The 17,557-nt window shown below is 39.3% G+C and overlaps 3 protein-coding genes across 3 annotated transcripts; 2 read left to right on the top strand and 1 right to left on the bottom strand.

Annotated features, from left to right (window-relative positions):
- The first annotated feature begins 10,236 nt into the window (after nucleotides 1-10,236).
- On the top strand, nucleotides 10,237-10,995 carry LOC132973363 (histone H2A-like). The gene has a single exon (XM_061036794.1). The coding sequence runs from the start codon at nucleotides 10,464-10,466 to the stop codon at nucleotides 10,848-10,850; it is 387 nt and encodes a 128-aa protein (XP_060892777.1). The 5' UTR covers nucleotides 10,237-10,463; the 3' UTR covers nucleotides 10,851-10,995.
- A 1,654-nt stretch (nucleotides 10,996-12,649) lies between these two features.
- Nucleotides 12,650-14,118, top strand: LOC132973364 (histone H4). Its single transcript, XM_061036795.1, has one exon. The coding sequence runs from the start codon at nucleotides 12,853-12,855 to the stop codon at nucleotides 13,162-13,164; it is 312 nt and encodes a 103-aa protein (XP_060892778.1). The 5' UTR covers nucleotides 12,650-12,852; the 3' UTR covers nucleotides 13,165-14,118.
- An 11-nt stretch (nucleotides 14,119-14,129) lies between these two features.
- Nucleotides 14,130-16,454, bottom strand: LOC132973360 (anionic trypsin-2-like). The gene is made up of 6 exons (XM_061036790.1): nucleotides 16,380-16,454; nucleotides 16,008-16,188; nucleotides 15,653-15,832; nucleotides 15,473-15,531; nucleotides 14,925-15,082; nucleotides 14,130-14,812 (listed from the first exon to the last, which is right to left on the bottom strand). Exons 1-6 carry the CDS (start codon nucleotides 16,417-16,419, stop codon nucleotides 14,648-14,650), a joined length of 783 nt encoding a protein of 260 aa, XP_060892773.1. The 5' UTR covers nucleotides 16,420-16,454; the 3' UTR covers nucleotides 14,130-14,647.
- Nucleotides 16,455-17,557: the final 1,103 nt, after the last annotated feature.

Genomic DNA, 17,557 nt, shown 5'->3' on the forward strand with positions numbered 1-17,557 from the left:
ACGTCATCTAGCCTCTTATTACCTCAAAAGTGGATTTCACATGCTTATACATGCTTATAATCTTACTTACTAACATTTAGCCATGTATACATGTAATACTATTACTGTCATATACATATTACAACCGATTAATGTTTTTATTTTGTACAATGTAAATATATTTGGTTTTTAAATCTAGATAATTTTCAGGTAAAATCGCTGTACGTCTCTGCAGTTGTACATGCAGTCTAATAATGTAAAATATTTAATTTGTGCTGTAAATGTGTCCAGGATTCAGTAGTCATTTTAGATTTATCATTTTTATATTGATGAATTAAAAAATTAATACAGCCTCAGAAAATGGGCCCGCAAACCGGCTAACCATACTGCCAGACAATCTGTAGAAGTTATAAGTATTGTGTGTGTGTGTGTGTGTGTGTCCAAGTTTGTTTTGAGAAATGAGTGCTTATAAAGGACTCAATAAATGCGTATTTATGTGAATATAATCTTGAATTTGTCCCTGATGTAGCTTTTTGTGACATTTTGTTCAAATAAATGATTGTTCTCGGCACACATTTTCCCGTTTTATTCATGACCCACAATAACTCCTCACCCTGTAAAACTCATGATTCATAGTCTATAAGTTCTCTAAACCACAAACCAAAACAAAAATTACAATAGTTAAAAGGAATCAACAGATTTGCAGTGAATGTGTCCCCTTTCAGCTGTTTGTATTGTAGGTGAGTATTGTCACAGTAAGGTATCAGCATATAAATGATTTCCATACATCCTACACCACTATCCTAATATTGCTTTTACATAAAAAATATATCTTTTCAATAATAAGTGAAAAAAAAAGGCTGCCTGAAAAGGACGATGGAAACAAATGTCATGTCGTATATATCTCTTGTTTTATTTCAAAGATTTTCTCATGTTTTTCCTATTATTCTCTTGCTTAACCAGAAGAAAACCCTGTACTGCTAGATGAACCCAGCTAACTGCTGGTCCTACAGGTCCTTCCGTTGCTAAAACACAAGACCAGATTTTCGGCTGAGCGGGCTGCTGGACCCTCTGAACGAAGGAGGACAACACAGTTGGCGTTCCAAAATTTAGACCCTGATGCATCTGCTCTGGTTGGCAAGTGGGTCATCATACATCAATCAATCAAGCTTTATTTGTATAGCACTTGTCATCCAACAAATGTATCACAAAGTGCTTTACATCAACATAAATCAAACAGCAACAACATCCCTCCCCCACCCCTATCCCACAATCCAAAAACTATAGATAAGAACAGGTACTGAGGAAACACTATAATTTATTCTAAATAAGGAAACAGGGTGGTCTTCAGAGTCTTTTGAATGCCCTGGACCACTGTCCAACATATCGTCCACAGATATCACCACAGTCATCCACCTCCAAAAGACCCATTAACACCTGGAGGCAGTGTTTCATGGGTTTGCAGGGGTTGGCAGACAAAGAGCCTCCAGGTGAGCAGCCGGTGCTGCTACATGGTCATCTGACAAGATGTAAAACATAATAAAAGTATGGTTAGGTCTGCTTTAATTTGTACACTGCTAGTTGGCTAGCTGTCGAGTTCCGCAATTGAATAGTTTTTCTTATTATACACAAAATGACATAGGTCTACTGTGATTTCAGAACATAGGCTACTACCAATGTGACCTCATATTTAGTACGATTAGCATGAAAATATGTCATTTCGGACCCAGCCTGTGAATTTGGAACCTGCTCCATATGTGATGTAATATTTATGAAAGAATGCGTCTTTGGACCCAGTAAATGTTCATACAAAAACCTGTCCGAAAATGGGTATTGATAAGGCAAAACACTTGATTTCATGTTTTAGGAGACATAAGTGCACAATTGTGTCATATTATCTCATGGGGGACTCTGGGACTGTGTCCGAATCCACTTACTACATACTGCCTACCACATACTCAAAATATATATATGCATACTGCATATAACCCGACCATTAGTATGCCGTGGGCAACATATGAAAATACAGGTCAGAACGTTCTTCCGGTCCCGAACTTCGTTGGATGAGCTAGCATCAAGCTATCGCGACAGTCAGTCCATAAATATAATTCAACAACAATATGCAAACATTCATTCCTAATGCAACAGCGTAGTCATTTTGATATAATTTGGCAACATGTTAAATTTATTTCAGCACAGGACTTTTATTTTAAGCCGCTTATCTGGGCCGTGGTATGACCAGTACGCTCCCGTTTCAATTCTGGCCAATCTAGTGTACATCTGAGTATTTCTCGTATACAAAAAAATTGCATACTTTGATTTCGGATCATACTACTTACTCAGTGTGACGTCATATTTAGTATGAATTGTATGAAAGTCTGCAGTTTCGACACAACTGCACAGTTGTGATATTTTTCCAAATCGACATGGCGTGAGCAACAGTTAACTTATCCGCATAGTTTGCACAGTTAAGTTTACATCTCAGATAGCGACACAAGCACTGTTTAACGAGCTGGAGAGACGTTCACAGTCTGCAGAGAGTCAGACAGAGCGGAGCTCAGACAGTCAGTGATGGGAGATATAACCCCAGTGTTTAAAATGTTGCTGTCGGTGCTTTCTGCTCTCTCTCAGTTTTTAAAAGTTACTATCAAGTAAATGTTCCTGATTAACATAAAAAGAGGACACATAACTAAATCATAATTTCAAAGTGGTGCAGAAAACCTTCAAATTGTGCATAAATATTGATCAAATTGAGGGAAAGACATTTCTGTTGCTAAAGATGTTCTGGGTGAGAGACCTCCAGACCTCCTACAAAGATGTTTTTCAAATAGATTAAACTTGTCAGGACAGTTTTTGTGCATTTAAAAACATTTTACAGGGAAATAAGTTTGGTTAAACTGGTCAGTAACTTGCAAAATAGTCTTATGATCAGTAATGAAAAAATCATGATAAAATCGTGATATGATATTTTTCCCATATCGCCCACCTCTACTCCGGTTTGTCCCGAAATCTTTACAACATTAAAACAACCAGCACTGTCTTTTATGTTTTTATCTATATTGTTCTCTCAAAACATTAAAAACTACCTTCCATCACTGACTGTCTGAGCTCCGCTCTGTCTGACTCTCTGCAGACTGTGAACGTCTCTCCGGCTCATTAAACGCTTTCTTGTGTCGCTATCTGAGATGTAAACTTTAACTGTGCAAACTATGCGGATAAGTTAACTGTTGCTCACAGCGTGTCGGTTTGGAAAAATATCAGAACATTTGCATATAACCGGGATGGAGTTGTTTTTGCTGACTTTACTTTTAAGTTTCGTTTTCACCGCTGCTGAGCAAAAGAGGGGGAGACGCGTCTGTGTCGGAGAATAAACTGCAGCATGATAGAATAAACACATTAGCCCGGTTCTACGATCTCCCTGCTTTGGCAGATCGTCAGCACATTAAAATCCTTCACGATCTAAGATCGTTATATCGCCCACCACTAAACCAGAGCATCCCGGAGTAAACCCTGTAAACATGTCGGGGGATGAGGTGAAGAGAAGGGGTGAAAGGTGAGGTTTTACAGATGATGGCCCTGAGGTGTTTTAATTCAGGACAGCCGTTTGAGGAGTTACCAGATCTCTGTAATGTTGGCTTCAGGTTTGCCCTCCATGCCTTCAAAATCCTGAAGCTCTTTGTGGAGCTCCTGGATTCTGTAGCAGAGGACAGTATTCTCCTGCTCAGCTTTCTCTTTTGCAGAAAACATCTCTTTAAACTCTCGGTCTAAATATCTTTGTCTGCTAAGAAGCTTTATTTCAAGATCTTGAAACTCCTTCATCAGGATCTCCTTCTTAGCACAAAGATCTTTATTCAGGGCTTTGAGGTTGTGATATTTGTCCAGCCAAGGTTGCACAACTTTGTACTGTCTTTGTAAATCCTGGACTCTGCAATGGAGGTTGCAGTTAAGCTGCATCATTTCCTTTTTTTCAGCTTTTAACCTTGTGTATTCATTCCTCATCTTTCCTTCATCTTTCAGTTTTTCTGTCAAACCCTTGACCTGCTGCTGCACAACAAAGTTATTTTGGCTCAGGACCTGGTTGATACTCTGCTTGGTCGCACATTTCTGCTCAAGTTGGTCTTGATTTGAGATGATCAGACTCAGTTCCTTTGCCTTCTTCTCGAGCGCAGTATTTTGCTGACTAAAGGTTTTGTTCTCATTTTTTGTCGTCTCATATTCCTCTTCCAGTTGTTTGCTGTCCTTAAGTTTACTCTGCATTTCTGTAATTTCTTGATGCAAAGCAGTATTATTATTCTTAAGGAGTTCCTTTTCTTTCCGAGCAGCCCTGCATTTTTCCTCCAAGTCGTTTTGAGCCTGGAGTTGACGGCTCAGGCTCTTCACTTTGCTTTCGAGGAACTTGTTCAAATTGAGGGCTGTTTTTCTATCGACTTTGAGTACTCTATATTCCTCATCTAAGTCTTGGCCGTTTGTAAGCTTCATGGTGAGCTCGCTTATTTGGGAAGTCAACAAGCTCCCGTGTTGATTTATGGCCTCTGTTTCCTCCTTTACTGCACAACACTTTTTAAAAAGGCCACTTTGTGTGTTGCTGTCGCTGTTCTCTGTCAAGGGGCAATACCCAGCAGACCTGTTCTTAATAAAGGAAAACATGTTGTACTGAGTATTATTATATATCACTATATAATAATGAGGATTAATCAACAAGGCTCTTTCTGACTCTATACCGGATGGTACACAATGCAGTGACTCCTCTTGAGCTTAAAATACAATAGAACTCAGTATCTGGAGATCAAAGGACAAGACGTGACATCATCAGTGACATCATCACATACTGCAGATGTGAGCTCTGTTTTTTTTTAAATCACTTTTTAAGGCGCTGCTTAGCAACAAGAGCATTCCAATGGAATGCAGCCAATCACTGCAGCCTGTCTTCAAACAAAACGTGTGATTGGCTAGTTATGGACGAGCTAATCCTGATTGTTTTTTTGATTCAGACCTGAAAAGTAAAACAAAAACAAACAACAAAAACAAACAACAAAAAAAACGAGACACTCAATAATTCACATGACCATATCCATTTAATATAAAGATAAAGATAAACTTTATTGATCCCCCATGGATCCCAGAAAGAAACAAGAATATAATTATCAAAAATAAAAAGACGTTAAAAATCAAACATTTGTACATCAGTTAGCCTAAATAAAGGGAGAAAAAATACAATAATAGAATAATACAAGGTATGTATTGATCCCGCGAGGGGAAATTCGTTTTTACACTCTGTCTAGTTAACATGCTACACAAACATAGGCTAAAATACACACACATGCACAAACAGGATCCTATGGACATGCACTAATGGAGAGGTCTCAGAGTAATCTGACCTTCAACGCTTTTCCTTCCCCCAAGAAAATATTTAGACTGCACATTATTTACTGTACTGCCAGCTACCTACCTTAGAGACCAGAAAATAACCAGACTTGTTTGAATATTCTAAATTATAAATAAAATGCTGTGACTAAATCCACAGAAAACTACAGTCCCAGTGATTAATAAGTATCAAGGAGCCACTGCTAGTAGTTTCTCACAGGAAAGAAAGGTAAGAATATCAGTCGAATAATGCAAGAATAAATTGGAAGCAACCACGTTTTCACTTCAACCAATCCTCATAACTTCATTATACCAGAATACCTACAGTTAGTCTGGCACTATAGGGAAATGGAACTAAGAAAAATTACTAAAATCTAATGGTAGTATCAGTATGAGGAGTATTATTACAACCCTGCTTCACAATATACACAAAATTTAACCTCTATTGTGTAGATTATCAAAATGAACTAGTATAGCTATAATGAAAACAACGAGCAGAAATCAAATTAAATTGAACTTTGATTTATTAAAAGAAAACAGAGGTAAAAACTATTTACATTTATTTAAAATCTATATTGTATATTTAAATTTGGGTATTTACATTTGATTTTATTAAAAAAAAAGGGAGTTCCTGCTGTACTGCAGGATAAACCTGCTGTCCCTGTGCTGGACAGTTGGACACACGGCCTGATTGTAGTGCTGCTGGGCCTTCTCCACCAGGAAACAGACACACTCTTCTGGCTGGCAAGTGGTTGTCTCCAGAGTGTTCAGGATTGCTCCACTGTCCACCGCATTGTCCAATGACCGGGTTTTGCAGGGCTGACTCGACTGACGGCTGCCATGTCACACACACTGGTGGTCTGGCAGACAGCAGGTCCCGCCAGGGAGCACCACTGACTGCCTCCAAACCATCCTCCCCCTCATCCTCGGCCCCATCCTCCTCAGGCTCATCCTCTGGGGCCACGATGTTACCAGCCCCAAGGCAGATGTTGTGGAGGATGGCACATGCTGTTATGACCTGAAATAGTAAAATTATTAAAATAAAAGATTACACCTCCTGAAAAAAATAAATCCTCCTTTTTTATTTACTATTCTTCAGCATTGTAAAACATCCTATTGAGTGATTACTTACCATGTGGTACAAAGGTGTGGTGCACCTCCAGCGCTTGCAGGAAGATGGCACGGAACCTGGTCTTCATCATTCCAAAAGCACACTCTATAATGGAGCGTGCCCTGGAATGATGGACATTGAAGCGCTGGGCTTCCACACCTCACACTGGCCGCTGAGGGGAAGTGGGTGTTGGAGGCAAGGGTACCCTCCGTCTGCCAGGATGAACTGCTCTGGAGGAGGGTAGAGTGGCCGCCTGTAGAGTGGGCTGTGGCGTCGTGCACAGACCCAGGCCAGCCCACACAGGTGTCAATGAAGCGGCCCTGATGGTCACAAACAGCCTGCAGGATGATGGAGGGGAACAGTGTTCTGTTACTGTAGCACTGACCATCAGGGCCGCCCGGTGGCTTGATGCGGACATGGCAGCCGTCGATAGCTCCAGCTGCTCCTCTGAATGCTCTGTGTCTTGCCAGCCCTGCAAAACCACGGGACACAGCTTCCAGGTGTTCGGGGGTCGTGGGGAAGTGGATGACCTGGTGGCGAAAGGCCACCACCTCCTCAGTCATCCGTTGGACAATGTGGTGGACAGTGGAACAAGGAATCCCGAATGCTCTGGAGACCACCCTGTATGATGTTTCCACTTGCCAGCCAGAAGAGGAACACCAGGGTCTCAATTTGGGCACCCCATCCATGTCTCCGATCCTGGTGGAGAAGGCCCCACAGCACTTCCAGGGCCTCCCTGCTCAGCCGGAAATCAGGCCGTGTGTCCTCCTGCTGGTTAAAAAACCTGTCCAGCACAGGTACACTGAGGTTTATCCTGCAGTACAGGTATCGGTGGTTTGCCTATAGTAAAGACAGAGAAGGAAAATTGTTAGGCTATATAAACAATAACTAGATAGCTATTAAATGTGGAAAGCTTAAATAGAGAAGGATAAATAGTGAATGGCTGTCTCTATCTATCTATCTAGTTATTTGTCTAACATTACGGTTTTTAATACGAAATTGTCAGAGGTAAATTATATTATTATGATTTTTCTTGCCTCTGTAACTTTTGCTAATAGTTGCTAAGTGCTACGCTCATGATGGATTGACGTTAGGTCTTAATATAATATAGCAATGAGTAAGGAATTTTTGAGATAACACTTGTTAATTTAGCGCTATAAAAATAAAGTTGTATTGATTGATTAGTCCAAATAAACCAAGTTTGTTGTTGTTGTTGTTAAGTAACTTGGATTAAAGTTAAGGCTAAAGTACAAACAGGTTAGCCAATCTCGAAGTTAATTTACCTCGCCATGGTGATTTCTCAGCCGGAGATACATGACTCTCCATCTCTCTCTCTCTCATCATTAATAATTGAATAAACAAAATAAATAAAGTTACAATCTCTACAGGCTCCATTTGACTAAAATTAAATGAATAAGTAGCTAAGTTAGAAAATAAATTTAATTAATGAGAAGGAAAAGGAAAAACGTTAGCCTAACTGATCTGTCAAAAACCGTCAAAACGAACGCTGTCAGGGTTGCTAGGAGACAGAACAGTTAGTGACGCAAGTAGGAAGTACTCTCGTAGACCAGACCGTCTCATTTCGGAGACCGCTTGGTTCAGCCTTCTCGGTCTATGGAGGACGAGAAGACCACGTCCTTTGAAGGCTGGAATGGGACACAGCTACAGTGTGTAGCATTATTAGTATGGGTAATGAGGTGGTGATGCTGTTAAAGAGTCTGATTAAACAGTCTGACTACAGATGGGATGAAAGACCTGCGGTAGCACTCTGTCTTGCAGGGTGGGTGTCTCAGTCTGCTGCTGAAGGAGCTGCTCAGGGCCCCCACAGTGTCATGCAGGGGGTGAGAGGGGTTGTCCATGATGGATGTCAGCTTCACTAACATCCTCCTCTCACCCACCTCCTCTACAGAGTCCAGAGAAGTAGGCCTTCAACAAACATAAAACAATTACATCACAACCATTATCAAGTAGCCTGATTTGATTGGACAAGAGGCATAAAATACTATACATATTAAAAGAATAATAATAAAAATAACATTCTTGTAACATTTCATATAAAAAGTTTATTAATTAATCATTTTATGAAAACATGCACAACTTTTGGCAGCACAGAAAAAGTAAAACATGCCTTTTTTAATGATTTACAGATTTCAGAGAGATATTAATAGTCATGTATAAAACTTTAACAGATTAAATATAAACAATTTGCAGAAACAATGGCATGATGATTTGCCAAAATTGAATTCATTAAGTGAAACTCTCATTTACTCATATCAGTCTGAATCACAGATGTAGTGTCTGAGGCAGAAGACCAGCATCATGCTGGTAGATTTCACAAAGACAAATTGAAAGATTTAGACAGAGCTGTCTAAATGACCAATAAATAATAATAACTTCCACTGTGACAAGCATTTTAATTTTTACTTGTGTTTATTTGATTAATAATTAATAAAGGGATTAATAAAGGATAAATTAAATTAAATATGCCACGTCAGAGGTCAGCTGAAAATCTGTCACAAACAATTCAAAGTGGAGTGGATCAAACGGCTGCAATGAAGAGGGGAAAGGCACCGGAACCAGTTGCCATCCAGGAATATTGCAGGGTCAAAAACACCAATTACCGTCATCCCTCCAGATGCCCCCTGGTTAGGGTCCTCTCCTGACAGTGTGTTGTTTGATCTGACTGAGAGTCCACGATTCGGCCCGCTGGAAGTGAAATGCCCCAATGCAAAGAGCTATGTTGACTTGAAAATGCAGAGTCACAGCTATGACTGGCAGGTGCAAGGCCCGCTGTTATTGACAGGGATGGAGCGGTGGGATTTTGTTGTTTTTGCAGAGGAAGATACAGCGCATCTACAGGGACTCTGATGTATTTAAAACCATTAAGGAGAAGGGAAATTATTTTGTATTTTATTTTTACTTGGAAGTTTAAATAAAACTGTAATTTGAAGCAGGGTGTTTTCAGGTCCTTATAAAAACCCACTCCAATAATCGTATTCATAACCCTGCCTTCCAACGCCTCCAACTTGCCTGCTTGGGGACATTTGCCCTTGCCTTTTCACCTGTCTTGGTGATTCCCAAAAGCAGGGCCCCGAAGGAAAGCTATGACAAGAAGAAAGAGATCCACTACAATTCTTACAGACACACCAGTCAGGAATTCCCTCGAGGACGAGCAGGAGAAGGCATTCATGTCAAAAGTAAAGAGAAAGGTATTTTCAGAAAAGGAGAAAACAGAAAAGAAGATAAGAAATAAGTACACAAAATAAAATGAGAATGGAAGTGCAGAGGAGGAATTGAGTCCACATGAGCAGAATAAAACATCTTTCTCCAAAGGTAAACAACAGGCATCTACAGAAAAGGAAAACAATGCAAGGAGGAAAAGAAACAAGTGCACAAAAGAACATGAGGATGAAAGTGAGGATGAGGAAGACTACTGCATTGTCTGCCTGGAAAGATATTCATAACCTAAAGAGGTCTGGCTCTCTTGTGTTTCTTGCAAGGCCTGGGCACATCTTGCCTGCACTGATGGCAGTGCCATCTACATGTGCCATAACATGTTGTTTCAACATCACTCTCATCAAAATGATGATTGAAACATTAAGTCAACATTGTTTCAATAATTGTTCATTGTCTGGGCTTTAATTTTAACATATGTGAATCGACAGTGGTAGATCAAGCGACAGTGACCAAGCAACTATTGAAAAAATACTGTATTTGTGTGTAATGTTTAAAAAGTGCACTTTCAATTGAATGAGTGGCGCTTCCTTTCTGATGTCCTTAACACCTTATTCTTTGGCGTTTCTGTTTTCTTGTATTTTGAAAATCCCCCAGAAGCGAATACGGAAATTGCATAATAAAGTTCCGCTCCTGATTGGACGATACAACATACGCTAGCTTTGACCAATAACGTGTCAGCTAGGCGGAGCTGTAAGAATATATAAGCAGAGAGTCGACGGTAATGAAATAATTCACATTTCTTCTCTTTACAGAAGATAAATTCATATTGAACATGTCTGGAAGAGGAAAGACCGGCGGGAAGGCCAGGGCAAAGGCAAAGAGCCGGTCATCTCGGGCCGGGCTTCAGTTCCCTGTCGGCCGGGTCCACAGGCTGCTGAGGAAGGGGAACTACGCTCAGCGTGTCGGCGCCGGAGCTCCCGTCTACCTGGCGGCGGTGCTTGAGTACCTGACGGCTGAGATCCTGGAGCTGGCTGGAAACGCAGCCCGTGATAACAAGAAGACCAGGATCATCCCCCGTCACCTGCAGCTGGCTGTTCGCAACGACGAGGAGCTCAACAAGCTCATGACTAACGTCACCATCGCTCAGGGCGGTGTGCTGCCCAACATCCAGGCTGTCCTGCTGCCGAAGAAGGCCGAGAAAGCTGCCAAGGCCAAATAAGTCGTCATTCAACGCAACACCACAAAGGCTCTTTTAAGAGCCACACACACACCCTATCGAGTTTCTTCCTGTTAGTGTGAAAATTAGGTAGTCAGTAAAAAACAAGTGTCTTCAAATCAGATTTTAAAATACTTTCGGGGCTGACAGAAAAGGGTTTCAATTTTCAGATGTTCTACTTCTGTAGACTGGTTGTTTAGGTAGATGCGCTTTACGGACCTCTGACTGAAAGCGCATAATATAAATCAATAAATACACATATGAATAGCTCAGTATATTACTTACAGGCTACATGGAGTTTTTATTCATCATACGATCTAATAGTAGAGGAACTTGGGCCCCTAAAAGTTGATCGCCCTACCCGAGGTAGAACAAAGCACGACCATATTTTTTCATAACTTGAACATGTCTAGTTTATGAAACGGATTGTTGTATAAAAATATTTTACTGCAAAATAACTTTTTTTGGATGTTTTATACATCTTACCAAAAAACGAAAATAGGTCAAATTAGGGCTTCTCCAAAAGGGTCTGCTCTAGCCTTATCACATGTATCTCTGGGAATCACAATCAGAACTTCACCAAATGTGGACAGGATGTTCACAGATAGTTATTAGTTACAATTATGCAAAGTTTTTATCATAACCATTTTTAATTTTTCACACTTAAACACACATGTAGTTTTGGCGGAAATTGAAACAAAAATTCAAAAGGTATGTATTCAAAGTCTGTCATTTTTTAAGTAAGGACACCAAACATTAAAATGTGTCATTTGTATCTTCTTTAGACTGTTATCTCAACATAAAAGCAAGTTATTTGACTTTTCACTTGACCCTATGCTGTCACCAGCCCCTAACAGGAAACTAGTGCAGCCAGGATTTCAGGGTGACCTGGTACAATGGGGCCCTATGGATGTGTATGTGGGAGGAGGTGGCCACAAACAATAGATTAAGACTTAACAACAAGACACAATATAATTGTATTCTGTAATATATATATATATAATTCAACATTTTATAGTTACTCCTAATACATTTTGTCTCATATTTTCTATCTTACATATGATTTATATGATGACACTCTGAGCCAACCCGTTGCTTTCAACAATATTATCACCTATGACATTGTTTCTATTTCATTCTAAAAAATTAAACTTTTGCCTTTTTGGGGGGGTTTGTTCCTCTACAAGGCTTAAACTAGTTATTGAAGTTCCTGAAGTTTTCCTAACCAAACAAGTGAAGACATAATTCCCGGGGAGGAGAAGAACCGTGATCACAGTTACAGTGTGCTGAGATTATAACAAATACCCTGTAGGCTACTGTCAGCAGATACTGTAAATAGATGTAATAATAACACTGATCAAGTCATTTTAAAAACAGTGTACAAATGAAAGGCTGCAGAGTAATATAATTATTTTAATGTAAAGTTAAATGTATTTGAGTTTCATGCCAGAATCACTGATCATCCATATCACGTCCTTGTGCCAAAATCAATTTTATTTACAATTTTTCTTTTTTATCTTCAATACAATAATAATGTTGTTTAACTGAATCTCACTGAAATATCATTTCCACATACAGATTAAACACTGCCATCTTATTTTGATTTGTATTAAATTAGGTTCTTCCTCATTCATCAAACAGTCACAAAGACTTAATTTAAACTCCACTTCTAAATGTTTGACAACAAGGACAGAATCTGACTACCCAAAGGCACAGGACCAAACAGTATGGCACTACATAAATATATAAATGAAGAAAAGAGTTCATGGATGGACTACAGAAAGTTAGTACGAAGTACCGCCAATTATGGAGCTTTTATTTTGAAGGCTTCAGTTTGTAACCGGATATGCAGTGGCTAACATTGTCTGGTTTGATATCGGAAGAGAAAAGTGGCGGGCTGAGCTCGAGCTGGTTTTCTTCCTCAACGTCCGCTCGGAGGATTTAAATCCAGACTCTCTCAGGTTCAGAGTTAGTTTGTCTCCAGAAGAATTATCGTCTTATTAAAATGAGTGGTCGTGGAAAGGGAGGTAAAGGACTCGGTAAAGGAGGCGCTAAGCGTCACCGTAAAGTCCTCCGTGATAACATCCAGGGAATCACCAAGCCCGCCATTCGCCGCCTGGCTCGCCGTGGCGGTGTGAAGCGGATCTCCGGTCTGATCTATGAGGAGACCCGCGGTGTGTTGAAGGTGTTCCTGGAGAACGTGATCCGTGACGCCGTCACCTACACCGAGCACGCCAAGAGGAAGACCGTCACCGCCATGGATGTGGTGTACGCCCTGAAGAGACAGGGCCGCACCCTGTACGGCTTCGGAGGTTAAACCTGTCAGTCCACCTGGATACGAAACAAAAGGCTCTTTTAAGAGCCACACACATCACCTAGAGAGCTTTATTCACACTCATTTAACTAACACTTTACAATAGATCATTACATCATAATGTCTAACCCAAACGGTTTAAATCACAAATTATGTCATTTTCGGCCTTTTTTTTTGTAGAGTCACGGATTGAAGTTTTCTTTAACCTAATTTCTCCTCTTAACCCCGGTACTAGAGAAGTCTGACAGCCGCAGAAGTCTCGTCTTCTACATTGGGGCCGGGGGCAGCAATAGAGTTTAAGTGCCCCATGTAACGTCATTTATTTTGTTTCAATCATGTCCAAAATGTATATTTTGCTATTTAAAAATAGTGACAAGAATCTACCCTTTATTGCAGAAAACTGATAATGAATGAGTTTAAAGGATGGCTGCTGGGAATCTAATATCATGTACAAAATCTTCTGTATGATTGTTTCCACTTCCGTGTAATGACATGAACAGTTGTAGTGTTGTGGCGGAGACCTGCAGCTCTTCAGTGGGGTGAAGTGGCTCTTTAAAGAACCTTTGTTTTCTTTATTATGGAGTTTTATGCGGCGGGCCAGCTGGATGTCTTTGGGCATGATGGTGACCCTCTTGGCGTGGATGGCGCACAGGTTAGTGTCTTCAAACAAACCGACCAGGTAAACCTCGCTGGACCCCAACTCTCATTGGTCCCATGTGTGCAGGTCATACAACAGCTCAACAGAGACTCGGACAAAAATAGGTCCAAGTTTACCAAAGGTGTCATTATCTCAGTTAAAAGTATGGATATGCGTTTGATATTACAAGTGTGTGATCATCTCCTTAATATTATTGTAGTTTTCTTGTGACCGGAAACAGAAATATGTATTTTATGTGTTTCCCCAACTTGTTTCATCTTCACCCAAAGTGTCCAAAAGCATAAAAACATTGACAATGATTTGTGAGTCATCTTCATTTTATTTTCAATTCACAATTGTTAAAAAGGAGTCACGTTTGATTTATTTCTTAAAGAATTGAGAACAAGACCAAATAGTTACAAGCAAAATACACAATTTTAGACATGTTTTCTTTCCCCCCCCAAAGTATAACAGTATGAATCTGAACAGGTGATAATATATTGATAGTTATGTTTTAAAAGTGTAATTATATTTATCTGATCAGTCAGTCAATCTTTATTTGTTTAGCACCAATTCATAACAAATGTTATCTCGAGACACATTTAAACAGGAGCAGGTAAAAGACCTTACTCTTTGTTATTTATATCGACAAAGACCCAACATTAATCCATCAAGAGCACAGCACTCAGCAACATTAGCAGAGTGAAGGGCTTAATAATAAAAACTTTAGGCCTAATAGTTATTAAATTAACATTTATCAATTGAAAATGTAAAGAAACTCACTACTCCAATTCATGTGAATGTCTCTTGAATGAGGGGACATTTCACTCTAAATTCATACATGGAGGGTTAGATGGTTCGCAAACCCGTCATCCTCCTGATCCAGTCCTTGTATCTCGGTTGACAGACATCCATGAATGCAGCTGGTGCAACACAAGCATGAGTACCATTCATCGTGAAACTAATGACCCCGTAAATCTTGGAACCGTGCACCACTCCTCCACCAGAGTCTCCCTGTGGACGACATTTAAACTGTATCATTTATTGAAAAACTTTTAATCAGTAAAATGGTCAAACACCCAATGACTGTATCAAACAAACAAAGTTAAAATCCATTCAAACTCACTAGAGATATATCCACTGTATCAGATTGTCCACAGAACCAGCGTTGGTAGAGTCTGGACAGGTCATCTGGGTGAAGACTGTCCTGCAAACACTTCCTAGAGGTCTCACAGCTGACAACGGGAATGTCTGCACACTGCAGAGTTTGTGGTCTGTCATCTCCTATGACAATAGAAAAAGAACATATTTAATTAAAATAAAACTTTATCATTGTTCACATTGTTAAGAAAACTCCTCATTGGACTCAGATTTTTAAAAATACTTTATTAAATGAATCCAAACATGTATCCTATAGAGTTAATAAATAAAGTATGTCCTTCACTAAAAGTCTTCTGAACTAAACAGAGCTTGAATCTGCTGCGTTGAGTTTGAGAAGAAAGAGGAAACTTTTCTGTTAAACATATTTGATGTTTAAGTTTGTTCAAAAAATAATTATGTGTTTTTAAAAGTGCTGTAATTCTACCAAGAAAACAAGCAAAAGTAGTGAAAATAAAAGAGTACATTTATTAATGATAGGTATAAATAATTGCTTTATATATTTATATTTTTTACCTCTTTCATTATTTGGACCCTTGAACTTGGATGCATAACCTGCAATCTCGACTGTTTGTCTGAAATATAATAGAACAAGAAAATTAAATTAACAACTTTCACATACTTTTGTTTTGCTTTGTTATTTTTCCTCAAAAGTTGAGTTTTGAGATGAATGAAAGAGGTGACATCAATACTCACAGTTTGGTACGTTTAGCACATTCAGCAGTGGTTGGAAATTTTACAGGTTGAATTTGAGTGGAGTCACGTAGCTTCAGCAGCATGAGGTCATGTTCATTTCCATTTCCGTTTTCTTTGAAGGTCTCATGTTGTATGATATCCATTTTTATAAGACCTGGACCTACATATGCAGTTACATCTCTACAAACAGAGGTGAATAAACACATCAGTGAATGACTGAGAACACATTTTCATATCAGAGGTTTGTCATTACTGAATATAAGCAATGCCATCTTCATGTTGGGAATGTTATCAGGAATACCACAGTACATTTTTTAACAGGAGAATATCATTTTAGTCTTTTTTTCTCTCTCACCTCTTCAAGCAGTGAGCTGCAGTCAGAATCCAGCGGTCACTGATCAGAGAGCCACCACACATGAAGTAATGACTCCCATTAAATCCTTCCACATAAACATGGTAATCACGTGTTTTTTTTGGACATGGTCTACCTCCAACAATTCTCTTCTGTAGATCCACAGCTGTGCTCGCTGTCACACCTGAAAGAGAGATCCACCAGGTGACTGTGAGTTGGAACAATGATTGTCACAGAGAATAACTGTTGTTCAAAGTTTGGACATGGTGAAATCAAGTGTGCTAGCTTTCTGGAGGAAGTTGAATTCTGTTAAAAGCACGCTGACTATGACAGTTAAGTACCAGTACACATGAAAAAAAAAAGTTAGCCACTCACCAGCACAGAGTAAAAGCAGAAGACGTGTCATGCCACCCATCTTTCTATGAATATCCTCGTGGAGAACATTGGTGCAATTTAAATGTTTTCAGAGCGTCCTGTTACACCTCAACCACCAATCATCTCATGACGTGTATCCATACAACCCCATTGGCTACTAAGTTATTTTCATGTGCAAATTTGAAATCACTTATCAAATGTTCCTGCATGCTCTTTTTAAAAAAAGAAAGAAAGAAAAGACACTTCAGCTGAATTAGCAGGAGTATTCATTAAATTCATAGATGGACAGAAATGTCTTAGTTTGTATTCTTAAAAATGAAACATTTTAAAGGAATTTGTTTAAAACAATTAAATTAGATGTTCAGAATCAGCTTTATTGTCCAGGTATACTCACACACACTGTGGTGTGAGTGAACTGGTGAACTGTGCTCTAAATGTACAAAAAGTATAACATGAAATATCAACAATAAACACAAAATGAGCAAAGACTGATATGTACAGTTCTAAATGAGACAATAGTGCAGTGGTGCAAAAATGTTGAGTTAAACATGATAATAAATGTGTTATTATGTAACAGACGGTTAATTTACATGAGGTAGAGAGTGTTTACAGTATTGACAATAAAGGTCTGCACTAATTAAGTTATTGACCCTATTGAGTTTAAATATTCTCATGTACATTCACGTTGGGTCTGTGAGGAGTGAAGAGTCTGCAGTGATGCCACCTGTGATGGAGGTGCAGAGAACAAACTGGATGATGGAGGTGTAAAACACCTGCATAGAGTATGTTGTTCATATTATTTTCTCGTGTTTATTTTATTCGTAGAAAAATAACCGATCCTCACCATAACCGTCTCTACAAACCTCTCCTTGTTAACATGGGAGCTGCCAGAAATGTTGAACCCCAGCTTCTTGTCTGTGATACTGAGAGCTTGAACAGCCATAGTTCATGTGTGTCCTAGCACTTCTCCTTGTCTGTGCAAGATCTGGAAAATATAAAACTATGTTCAAAGTTCAACCTACATTACATCATGTAAAAAAACCCTCCAGTTTTAAGGGGCTTTGAATGTTTTAGCATGGACTTTAACTAAATTTTAACTAAATGTAAAGACATTATCAAAATGACCAGAGAAAATGTCCACTACAGATAAAATAAGGTGGTTATTTGGTTAGTAAAAT

This window comes from Labrus mixtus, chromosome 4, assembly GCF_963584025.1.
Source record: "Labrus mixtus chromosome 4, fLabMix1.1, whole genome shotgun sequence".
NCBI classification, from domain to species: domain Eukaryota; kingdom Metazoa; phylum Chordata; class Actinopteri; order Labriformes; family Labridae; genus Labrus; species Labrus mixtus.

Coding starts and splice junctions, on each gene's coding strand:
- LOC132973360 (XM_061036790.1), bottom strand. CDS start 16,419: ATGGGTGGCATGACACGTCTTCTGCTTTTACTCTGTGCTG. Junction 16,189..16,379: donor TCTGCTTTTACTCTGTGCTG/GTGAGTGGCTAA, acceptor TCTCTCTTTCAG/GTGTGACAGCGAGCACAGCT. Junction 15,532..15,652: donor TGTGCTAAACGTACCAAACT/GTGAGTATTGAT, acceptor ATTATATTTCAG/ACAAACAGTCGAGATTGCAG.
- LOC132973364 (XM_061036795.1), top strand. CDS start 12,853: ATGAGTGGTCGTGGAAAGGGAGGTAAAGGACTCGGTAAAGGAGGCGCT.
- LOC132973363 (XM_061036794.1), top strand. CDS start 10,464: ATGTCTGGAAGAGGAAAGACCGGCGGGAAGGCCAGGGCAAAGGCAAAG.